Below are 12125 nucleotides of genomic sequence, written 5' to 3'. Positions count from 1 at the left end.
GGGGGCATACTTGCAGAAAAGTATGTGGACCCGTGTCAAATCTTTTGAAGGAGCTGTTGAAGGCAGCTGATCATTGGCGTAGCATGCACAACGATCTGTAGTTTCTTTTCCCCATAGCTGCTATAAAAGTTTCCCCACATTTTTGCTTTTTTTAATGACAAAGAAATCATAAGAGAAGCTGTTTATCATTTTTGTCTGCAGTGTACACATTGTGCCTTGTGTTTACTGCGTTGTGAAATATCATACAGCAGAGCAGTTGTGTAAATAGTCACCCGCTGAGGTTTTTTTATGGTCAATGCTTTGTCATACGGTCGTGCTACTCATGACCAGAATGACCTGTAACTGTAAGATTGTGGTTCTAACCCTAGAGGGCAACATATATAATTTTGATGTGTCCCTGCCTGTGCATAAAAATGAAAGTTTCAAGTCATCTTGTGGGGAGAGTGTGTAATGTGGGAATGTGCACATCATTGAAATGGGTGTGCATCATAGATGCTTCACCAGCCAAAAGTTTGTAAAATATGAAAGCGGCTACTAGGTTTTAGGTTTTAGGGATATTGTCAGGGCTGATAGTATTCAGGCTCCATGCCTGATTTCAGGCTTGACAGAGTTTGCAAAAATAAATGCATTGATAATAATTAGCCATTAGGTTATTCTTATCTCAGAAAGTGTTGCAGGTTCAGGGTTTTCTTCTACTATCAGGCTTGAATAATGGTCATAGACAGGCTATTAAATGTTTAAATAATGTGTCAAAATAGACCTACGTTACGTCACTATGCACTATCTTGTCGTCGTCGTTCGAGCAGGGAAAAAAGTTCAGGCTCAGGATTTTTTTCACTATCACCCCTGTATTTCGGTTGTATATGGGAAATGGTGTTGTGAGTTAAAACTAGGGGTGGACCGATACAGGTTTTTTAATGGCCGATGCGATTTCCCCCCCCCCCCCATCACCCTTGGCCAATGCCCGATTTCCGATACCTGATATTTGGTGCCGATATGGGTTTAAAAAAAAAAAAAAAAAGACGACAAATATTCCAGGTCTCAAGTTAAAAAATAAACATTCTTTAACATTATCAAATTGAGGTAGAACTTGTAACATTTAAACACCCACTCTAACAATCAAGCAAGTAATGTCTAACAATCAAGTAATAAAAAAATGTCTTGGTGCTTTTTAAAAAAAAAACTGAATGACCTAGAATAATAAATATTGCGTATCGGCCAAAACGATACACTTAAAAAATGCAAATATCGGCCCGATACATATATATATATATATATATCTGTCTATCCTTAGTTAAAACATGCAGTGTGTTGTGTTTTTTGTGTTTGTGTGAAGCTGAAACTTTTGAAGATGCTGGAGAGAAGTGCATGTAGGTTATGTTTGTAAATTGAAACACGAATGGTGATGTCGTGTTTTTGTTTGTTTGCGTAGTTGAATCGTGTGAAGATGCTGGAGAAGGAGAAAAATGCTCTGGAGGGGGAGAAGAACACGGCCGTGGAGTTCCTGATGCTGGAGAACGACATCTTCCGCAAGAGGAGCCAGCTCTGCCAGTATTACATGTAAGTAGCTCTCCACAAGTGTGTCTATGTACAATACAATACAACATGTATTTGTATTGCACAGTCTCACAAATATGAAGTTGGCTCAAAGCACTTTCAAATACATACACATACCAACATACACTTTAACACAGTAATACAAATCCTTTAAAAAAAAGAAACACACACACACTCTGGAAGTGATCGTAATATCGTTTAAATTCATAACATCATGACCTAGCGCAGGAGGACTGTGTAGTTCTACTTATCTGAAAGGGTTAATCAAATCTTAAGGCTGCAAGGGAGGGATTCTGTATGCCGACATAGCTTCAACAACGTGTTTGTCAGTTTCGTTTTAAGGTTGATGTGTCATGCTCCAAGGTTGCATCCACACTCTTAGGATAGCATGAGCTGGCAGAATGAGGATTGTGTGTGAGGCAGAGAGAGAATGCAGAAGTTGCATCTCCCTGCCTGGCCCACAAACTCACTGCCACTAGAGTGTTTCCTGTAGAGTTTTCTTTAGTCAAGTTGTTAGGAGGTCAGCTGGTATTAGGTGCGTCACGTGACTATGATCACTGGAATGGCTGCTCTGTGCATTTCCATTCGGAAGATGTGAAAACCCTATAAATATTTGGTGACTCGAGTTGCATTCAGCAACTTGCCTGCATACAAATTGTGTCCTCAACACGAAATTTCAAGTCAATGTGGTAGGCGTTTGTTTTCAAGGTGGGCGCCTTAGCAGTACATTTCTGCGGGAAACCATGCACTACTGTATACACTATTCAAATTCAAGTGCATTCAAATGAATATCCCCTTCTTGGCTATGCATTACTGCATGGACTACTGTTGGATACTCAGATGCCAAAGCCACTACAAGTCTAAACAAACTGCATGCATTAAGTAATTTGCCATTAGAAAAGGCGTAGCATAAAACATCCTGTGGTTGTATGCCGCTAGAGTTCTTTTGAACACCCTCCGTTGCGTGTGTGGTATATTTTTGATAAAAGGTCAGAAATTAGCGCTTGGGACCCACACATGCACGCATCATGCATACATTGATTGCTGCATTTATGTCAGTAGCGTGTGTGAGAGTATGCCCGCACAGAAGGCATTTCAGCCAGGCTCCTTTTGAAGTGGAGCGCGGGGCAAATAGCACTGGCTGGAAATTGTTGCCCGTCTGGACAATGCATTACTTGTTTTAATGACTGGGGTTGAGGTTAGCATTGTAATGTTTGGAGCGCAGCATCATGTGAGCCTCTGGGCTACGGTGGCTAATGGTGCAGACTGAAGAAGCTAGCTAGCAGGGCAACTCGGTTGCTGTTTTTATTCCGCTCCCTCCCCACCACCCCAGCCCTGACCGCTATAGCTGCTGATGTCACAGCCAACACAGCTGTTTTGTGATCATGGGGATGTCTACGGTGAGATGTTACAGAGGGCATGTGTTGTATCAGGAAGTGCCAAAAAAAAAAATCTTGGTAGTTTGTCGAAATGGACTGTTCAGCTAGTTTGTTTGCATGGTGGTCGTCATCCATTAATCATATCTGATGAGAGCAGTTGTGGCCACTAATGGGTGGACTGAATATAAATTGTGCAGGTGTCCTTCGATGCAACTTCTCGGTGATGCCTAGTGGGGGACACACAAAAAAACCTTGCGCTCTCAGGCTAATGCAGGTAAAGTTGTACATACTCATTTGTTATACAAATGTGACCCTATGTATAAATAGGCAACAGAAGTGACAGGAATACAAAAACACTTTGGGCAAAGCCTATTCTCTGCATACATGCACGCATACAGGTTCTGTAGCCATTTGTATTTGGCTGCCTGCGTGTCTGTCTGGGTATCTTAAATTGTCTTTGTTTACGGCCCTGCCGTGGTCTAAAGCAGTGTTTCCCAACCAGGGGTACGCGAGCACATTGCAGGGGGTACTTTGAAAAATATGATTTTAACAAATGCATGGAGCATAGTCGCACTGCAATAGAAATAGTGATGTAAAACATGAGTTAGGGGGTACTCATGGTACAATAAAAAGGCTTAGGGGGTACATGACACAAAAAAGGTTGGGAAACACTGGTCTAAAGGTACGGCACTGTGTAACTACGCTGGCGACCCGGGTTCGATTCCTGCCCGGGTCATTTGCTGGTCCGTCACCGGCTCTCTCTTTCAAGTCAAGTTTATTGTCAAGTTTATTGTCAATTTCTTTACATGCACTGGTCATACAAAGAATTTGAAATTGCGTTTCTTGCTCTCCCATGCAGACATAGACTAATCTAGGTAAGGACATAGACAGTATAGACATAGACAGTACTCATACATGGACATAGACAGTATGGACGTAGACATTGCTCATACAGACACTCATTCCCCACTCGTTTCCTGCCTCTCCTTCACTCTCCTGTCCGAAAATAAAGGCGCAAAATCCCTAAGAATATCTTTCTTTTTGTGTGTGAGCGAGTGTGTCTAAATGTGGGCTGGCCCGTTGTGTTAACTGCCTCTGCTCCTCTCCTTTCCCTCACCAGCCATGACCTGCAGAAGCGTGTCTCAGAGAAGGAGACGGAGAAACAGCAGATCGAAGAAGGCAACAAGGAGCTAACGGAGCGTCAGGAAAAACTGTCAGAGGACATCAAGAAGAAGGAGGAAGACAAGAAAAGTGTGGAGAAGTAAGGCCGCTTGGAAGTTGTGCATGTGTGTGAGGAGAGGAACGCAAGGTCCTTGCCGTGTGAGTGTGAGGGAGAGCTTGCCTGCCTTTGTTTCGTTCCATCCACCCAACCCAACTCAACCCCCTCTTATTGTTCAAAAGTGAGGCGGCACACTCTGACCCATTCTACTGTGTCCTAGGCTCCTGTCGTGAACATTGGCGCAATGCAATTAACACGGCTCAGAAAATGCTCAGGCCTGTTATTTCTTTGTCATGTGTTTTTGTTGTGCAGACTTCCATTGTGTGCCGTGTGAGTGCATGTGCACGTTTACATGTACTGTATTTTCTATTCTTTTGGGGATCTAATATCCTTACAACGATCAGAAGAAAAGTGTCTGTATGAGACTAAAAGCAAATCTCTCTCTCTCTCTCTCTCTCTCTCTCTCTCTCTCTCTCTCGCTCTCTCTCTCTCCTCTCTCTCTCTCTCTCTCTCTCTCTCTCTCTCTCTCTCTCTCTCTCTCTCTCTCTCTCTCTCTCTCTCTCTCTCTCTCTCTCTCTCTCTCTCTCTCTCTCTCTCTCTCTTTCTCCAGGAAGCTGGGCAAAGTGAACAAGTACATCCAGAGCCAGAAGGAGAAGTTCACCCAACTGGACCTGCAGGACGTGGAGGTGCGCGAGAAGCTCAAACACAGCAAGAGCAAGACCAAGAAGCTCGAGAAGCAACTCCAGAAAGATAAAGAGAAGGTCTGTGTCTTTTGCTTGTTTGTTTACATCTATGTCAGCAATCAGATCACGCAGATAAGTGCAAGGCTGATGGTCTTCGGGCACAGTGCCTGATTTCAGGCGTGACCCAAGTTTGAATTTGCATGAATAAACGATGGTCATTAGGTTTTTCTTTAAAGGTTTCAGGATCAAAATATGTCTTCTATCAGGCCTGTAAGTGCTGGTCTACTTGTGGTCAAAACACTCATGTGAGTTTTCTAATAAGGGAGTCTTTGTGTGCGTGTAATGCACATGTCTGTGTGCATGTGTGGTGTCGTGCACTGCATCCTTTATGATCACTGCGATTTACTGCCAGCATGGCGTGCTCCAGCTGCTAAAAGGGAGCAGTGAGGTTGGTTAATCTACGGTATTAACTAATGAGTCTGGCATCGGACAACAAAGAGGAAGGATTTGTCCTCAGATCCACTTCCAGGAAAAGGCAGGCGGTCCTTTGCAAGCGCAAGGCCCAATCAAGAAGTTTTATTACTTACCAAAAATAAAAGTGACCAAAAAAAAATCTCAAAGTTCACCGTATGGAATGAAGGGGAAACTTTAAACCTCAGCATTTTAGTTATTACGTGTGCTCTTCCCCCCCCACATGCGTGTGCGAGTCAAGCATGCTGATGAATGCTGAAAAGTTTTCGCTTTGTGGATGAAAGGCCATTTTTGCAGGAAATGCACGGCCTGTGTACAGTAGGCCAAGTGGCGATGACATGTCTTATCCTCTAGGGGGAGTAGGAGAGCAAGCTCTGCTTCGCACTGTATTTCTCTGGCTCTGAGAAGGCTTCTTGGCTGACAAGATTCTTGTAAAAGAAAAGGAGCCAGAGGTATTCTTATCTGGCATTTGTATTAATTAGCCCATGTTTTTCATCCCCAATACAAAAGTCTCTCTCTCTCTCTCTCTCTCTCTCTCTCTCTCTCTCTCTCTCTCTCTCTCTCTCTCTGTCTCTGTCTCTGTCTCTCTCTCTCTCTCTGTCTCTCTCTCTCTCTCTCTCTCTCTCTCTCTCTCCTGAGTGGTCATTAGTTGCACTTAGAAATTGAGGCCCTTGCATATCTAGTAACAGTGGTTGGTTAATTATGATTGAGTCGTGGAGAGTATTGTGGATGTGGGTCAGACGGCAGAGGAGAACGGAGTGTAGACAAAGCCCAGGAAGTTCAGGTTTAGCTCCTTTGGGCCTGTGCACGATCACAACAAAAGCCACGAACAGCTACATGAAGTCCAGAAGCGTCACTGGACTATTTTAGACTAGTTGTCACAGACGCCACAAAAGCAGCAAAAGTAGAACGGATGCAAACAAACAGTTGCTCTGGTCACAAACACTTCTGTTTCCTGCTCGTCAATACAAAGTCGGTTACTCCCAGCATTTTTGTAGCTTTAGACTCTTCCGGTATGTTCATGCGGTTAATGTTTGGTACTCTGCATGTGTGCACAACCCAGTGGCTAATTCTTAATGAAACTCGCTGATCTACGCAGTTATTTTTATTTGATTTATTTGTTTTGGCTGGCATTGGTTATTCGATGCATGACCCAGTGACTAAGCTGAGATGTACCTGGTGTCCAGTCATCTTCATCAACTCTGAACCATCAGTGGTGCTGGCCAGGGGTTGACATTGGTACCTGCCAACCGGCCAAATGGTGGTTGATCTTGGCTGTGTCTGGTAGTAATGTCAGTCACTGGCCACTTTGGCAAGAAGTTTATTTTTGGGTATGACTTATTGCAGTTCCTATTGTACAGTACATGGAGTGAAATGTACATCAACGGTTTGTTCTGAAGTTCAAGAAACGGGATGTTTGCTAAATGTAGCTATGCTAATACATCTTGTCTTTTTGCGTAGTACATTGTTTTTTTTCTCCCTTTGCCATGATGGCCTACAGAAAATAAACAATAGTAGAAACTCTGAATGCCTCGACCACTGGCCCCAGTGGGCGGTGAGCGAAAACATCAAGCCCTGCTGATTCTGGTGTCGATACGGATGATGGTGTAATGCATGCAAATGCAGAACATGCGCCTGATGTCTCTGTCCCTTGTGTGTGCGTGTGTGTGTGCGTGCGCAGCTGGAGGAGGTGCGCAACATCCCGGCCAGCAGTGAGAAGGTGATCTCGGAGGCCTCTGATAAGAAGGAGCTCCTGGAGGCCCAGAAGGAGGCGGAGGAGGCCAAGCTGGCCAAGGTCATGGAGAGCCTCAAGGAGGAGACCAAGGGCCTGCAGCAGGAGAAGGAGGTCAGCAGCAGCAGCATCACATGCAGCATTTTATGGATAATGCTCATTATGTCTAACTGTTGAAATCAACACTTTTTGATGTTCTTTTACTTAAGACGTGTAAAAGTTTTTAAGAAAAATCTCAAGTGTTGATCCCATGCATCATTTTATGATTTACACGTCAGGCTGTGCGTTTTTCTCGCTCAACAGATTACGCATGAGCTCAGTTCAATTACCCATCCTCTGCCTGTAATGTGGGGAACAGACGCAAATACTGAAAAGCGTTCAAAAGGCCTATACTTTTTGTTGTGCCATCCCGTAGCCTGTGTATCTCGATTTAATTGATATGATTTTCTGCAGCTCTTCATTTGCTGGTGTGTTAATACCAACATAGTGTTTTCTGCAGTGCGTTTGAATAGTGGTGCGACATCATGATGCAAATGCACCAGTCAAACCTCACCAATGGTTAATATACAGTATACTGTGGCTGGTGCTTTTATCTGACCTCTAACCCCCTCCCACCCCAGACAAAGGAGAAGGAGCTGATGGAGATGAGCAAGGAGGTGAACGAGACTCGCTCGCACATGGACGTGGCCCAGTCGGAGCTGGACATCTACCTGAGCCAGCACAAGACGCTGGTGACGCAGCTCAACCAGGCCAAGGAGAAGCTGCAGAGCACCGCTGACACCCTGAAGGAGCGCCGCACCGCCATCAAGGACCTGGAGGTCAAGATCCCACAGTGCCAGGAGAAGCTCAACAAGGTCAATGCTCATTCTTGTGTCTTTGGGGATAATTTCAAGATGGTTCTATAGAATTCTGGGTCATTCAATACAATTTGGAATTTTAGAATCTTGCATTGTTATAGAACGCATTCTGTTTATAGAATGTTCAAACCCACCCTCTTAAAGGGTAAAGGAGAGTTCTGGTCATTTTACCAACACATCTCATCTTTTTGAGGCCAATGAAAGTTGACGGTAGGGAAAGTCACAAGAAATATTCATGCGGGCTGCACAAAATTTTGCTTATGGACGAGTAAACTTTTCACCTACATTTGTAAAATGGCCGTTATTGTCTTAAGTGGTTAACTCGGCCAAGTTCACCTATAGAAAGTGGTAAGCCTGCCAATACACTGCCTGCAGGCATGTTTAGCTACGGAAACGAGGATTCCTTGCTCTTCTATTAGCTGATATAGCACTACCTCATGGTTAACTTAACCTGGTGTGCTACTGCACCAGCTTCTTGGAATACCACGCAGGTCATGTTATCCATAGTTTAGGTGTAAGCAACTAGACTTGCAGTTGGAGCGGTGCTGAGGTGGGGAAAGTCAGACACAATTCCTGTGCTGCTTGATGAACTACTAGTGCATTCATTGAAAACCTGTTGTAGGAATTGTATGTATAGTCTAATGTTCTTGGAAATGGCTCGAATTGCAATCGTGTCACACCAAAGACTCCTTCAAGAGCTGCTGATTTGAGAGGATTTGTTGTGTTGATGTGAAGTCCTCCTAAGCGCCGCACATACTGAAGTCTCGCACACGCGTACAGCATGATTGCTTCCATCCGCACGGACTCGCTGAGCCACCGTTCACATAAATCTCCATCTCCACACTCTTCTCCAATAGAGGAGAGGAGAGAAGAGAAGGAGACCCTGAACCCAATACACCCCTGGCTGAGGAACAGCAGCTCCCTGCCAGAGGCTGTCCGAGCCTCATATACACGCACATGCACATCAGTAGTGTCAGCGTGAAGTCACACTCTCTGATATCTGCCACTGCTAATAACCCAAAAGGAATATTCCATCGCTTTGAAGCTGTGCAGCTTTTGGCTGCTAAATTGTTTGAGGGATTAAAAGATGTAACATGATCTAGATCTACGATACTCTGGGTATATTTCTTCTGTGTTTTAGCATTTTGCATCATGAAATGACTACATGGATCAGCTATTGAAATCTAAATGGTCGATACCACTTTGTGTTGCACAGACGGTGTTGGGTTAAAAAGTTGAGTGAGTGTCATGCTGATGGGTGAAGCTTGGGATACGGTGCCCTCAAACAGCCAGCATCACATGCTGCTGTAACGCCTACCTGAATGTAAAGAAGAGAAAGGCAAAACAAAAAAGTCAAATCCTATGCAAATTGAAGACATTTCGCTGGTAGTCAATTAAACCAACCAAGCAAATGGGCAATATAGGCCAATGAAATCAACAACACAAATATTTTAATTCCATTCACCAGTACAACCTGTGTATCGACTTCCACATTGCTCAATTTGCTTCCACTTACACATTTACGACGTTGGTCTGACTTTGCATGCCTCTCGTGTGTCAGTGACACACGTGTTGCTCTAGACACCATGTTTGGGTGAAATGTTATGCCTTCCCCTCCAGGATGAGGCTGAGCTGGAGAAGGTGAGCCAGGCGGACGGGCAGGCGCAGACTGTGGTGCGGGACCTGAGGCAGAAGGTGGAGGAGGCCAAGAGCTCGCTCTCCTCCAACCGCAGCAGAGGCAAGGTGCTGGAGGCCCTCATGCAGCAGAAGAGGAGCGGCAAGATCCCCGGCATCCTCGGACGCCTGGTCAGTAGCAACCGCACATGCACAGTAGGGCTGGGTAACATGACGATATATATTATCGTGATATAAACGATATAGGAGAAAGGTCACGATATACACTTTTTTTTATATCGTGATAGTAATTTTATCAATTTCATGCAATTGAATATCATTTAATTACATTTCATGTTGGCACAATACACACTATAAGTTCATGTAACTGTAAAAATAAGAATACAAAGATCCATTTTAATGAAAGGTTGTTTTGCAACATGAAAAAATAAAGAGAATAGCTGAAAACGTATGTAATTGTGCTATATCGTGATGTATATCGTTATCGTGATATAAAGTAATCCATATCGTGATATAGGTTTTTTTTTTCATATCGCCAAGCCCTAATGCACAGTTGCCTGTGTAGAAACACTGCCATAGACCAGAGAAAGGCCAGGAAGGCTGAACCATTGATGTAATAATGTAATGTGTGCGGCTCTTGTGTTCTTTATAAATTCTGGACGAGGTCGCCGGCACCTTCTTATGGTGTGCGTGTGCATAATTTCATGAGCATGCACACACACTGTGACATGCACACTTACTCATAAAGAAACTTTCGCATGCGCGCAAAGCTACTCGCATTGTTTTTCATTCTTCCACCCACACATGCAAATGATCTCAAACGCCTGAGATCACGGTGACCCTTTTACACCCTCCATACCGACACTTTTGTTTTTATTTTATTTATTTTATTTTTTTGTTTGTTAGTTTTTTCTCCCTCCCCTCTAAAAACCGCAACTATTTTGCCAGGTGGTAGAGGTACTAAGTCTATGTTTCTGTGGGTATCCAAACATCAAGAGCTGACTTAGTCCATGACAACAGGAATTCTTGTGGCTTTTAAGAGACTTTTGTCTGTTTATTGTTTTGTTTTGTTTTTTCATTCATTTAATGGATCCCAGTGACGCAAAATTAATTCTACTGCGATTTGCTCTTTTGTCTCCCATGATCCACCATTTGAATGAGTGGCCCAGTAAAGCAGGAGGGACTTCTAACATTCAGCTCTGAACACTCAGGCAGCGTGACCAAGACTGGGGGGAGGAAATGTTAGTGCTGCATGCCACTCAGCGTTTGTGTGTGTCGTGCGCCGTGCAGGCCGGCTGGAGGCAGTGCTGTTATTAATGTTTTCCTGTGCGCACAGTGTTTAATACTGTGTAGATTTAAAGGCCTGTTGTGCTGCATAACGGTTTGAATTGTGGTGAGTCACTGTGGAATGCCTCCTCAGTCCCACTCGGAAACGGTTTTTCTTTCAATAACTCTGCGTTTTCGTGGAAAGGTAATGTGCGATTGTGACCATGTTGATTATATATTGGTCATAATGTTGCTTTATTGGCAATAAACCCAAACTATTATGTCTGATCTTGCAGGGAGACCTGGGTGCCATTGATGAGAAGTACGACATTGCCATCTCGTCCTGCTGCGGTGCCCTGGACAACATCCTCGTGGACACCATCGACACGGCCCAGAAGTGCGTCACCTTCCTCAAGGCCCAGAACATCGGAGTGGCCACCTTCATCGGCCTGGACAAAGTGAGTGGGATTTTGCCAAAGCCCCGTTTTAATTTTGCCACTAGCCAAGATCAAATTATACAAGCACAATTTACACATTTATATTAGGCACACAAACACGATTGTAAATATGCAGGGCAGATAAAGACCACTGTGATAACTTCAACCAATTAATGAAATAAAAGCAAAGTTGATGTATGCATACCACAGCTCATGCTTTGATATTTAATTGTGTTGGTTTCACCATTCCATTTCTGCATTGTACTCTCCTGGGTGTAGGTCAAACCTCTACATAGATGGTGGGTCACTACGAGGAATTCATCGTTGTAGCCCCATAATGCACGCCGTACCAACAGTTAACTACCATAGTACTACACTACTATGACATTACACAGGGCCTTAAGTAATGTGCTATGATTTGGTCATTGCCATTGTGGTAACAGCAAATTCATAGCGCCACGTTTTAACGGGTTAATGTTTCTCCGTTCAGATGAAGGTGTGGGAGAGCAAGATGGGCTCCATCAGGACCCCGGACAACATCCCGCGCCTGTTTGACATGGTGATGGTGAACGACGAGGCGGTGAAGCCGGCCTTCTACTTCGCCCTGCGTGACACGCTGGTGGCCAAGGACCTGGAGCAGGCTACCAAGGTGGCCTTCCAAAAGGACAAGCGCTGGAGGGTCGTCAGCCTGCAGGGGCAGATCATCGAGATGGCCGGTAGGTAGCCTGATTATCATCGACTTTCAAATCTCTTCGAGACTTGGTCTGACCAAGAGCATGACGATTAACATTTCCCAAATGGCATGGTTGACCCGCCTCGCTTGGTTTGCTAATGGTTGTTTGCTTACTGACAAAGTGGGAAGAGTTCCCGTTTTTCAGGGAACTCAGAA

The 12125-nt window shown here is 44.3% G+C and overlaps 1 protein-coding gene across 1 annotated transcript in view; it reads left to right on the top strand.

Annotated features, from left to right (window-relative positions):
- The window catches only part of smc4 (structural maintenance of chromosomes 4), a 36356-nt gene that overhangs the window by 12033 nt on the left and 12198 nt on the right, over window positions 1-12125 (top strand). The window contains exons 7-14 of the mRNA XM_063205655.1: window positions 1433-1560; window positions 4057-4197; window positions 4766-4916; window positions 6991-7155; window positions 7662-7895; window positions 9519-9704; window positions 11096-11257; window positions 11727-11952. Coding sequence (XP_063061725.1) covers window positions 1433-1560; window positions 4057-4197; window positions 4766-4916; window positions 6991-7155; window positions 7662-7895; window positions 9519-9704; window positions 11096-11257; window positions 11727-11952 — 1393 coding nt within the window. The remainder of the gene's footprint in view (window positions 1-1432; window positions 1561-4056; window positions 4198-4765; window positions 4917-6990; window positions 7156-7661; window positions 7896-9518; window positions 9705-11095; window positions 11258-11726; window positions 11953-12125) is intronic.

This window comes from Engraulis encrasicolus, chromosome 8 (genome assembly GCF_034702125.1).
Source record: "Engraulis encrasicolus isolate BLACKSEA-1 chromosome 8, IST_EnEncr_1.0, whole genome shotgun sequence".
NCBI lineage: Eukaryota > Metazoa > Chordata > Actinopteri > Clupeiformes > Engraulidae > Engraulis > Engraulis encrasicolus.
The sequence above is the reverse complement of the archived record's forward strand: the minus strand, read 5'-3'. Positions and strand labels throughout refer to the sequence as shown.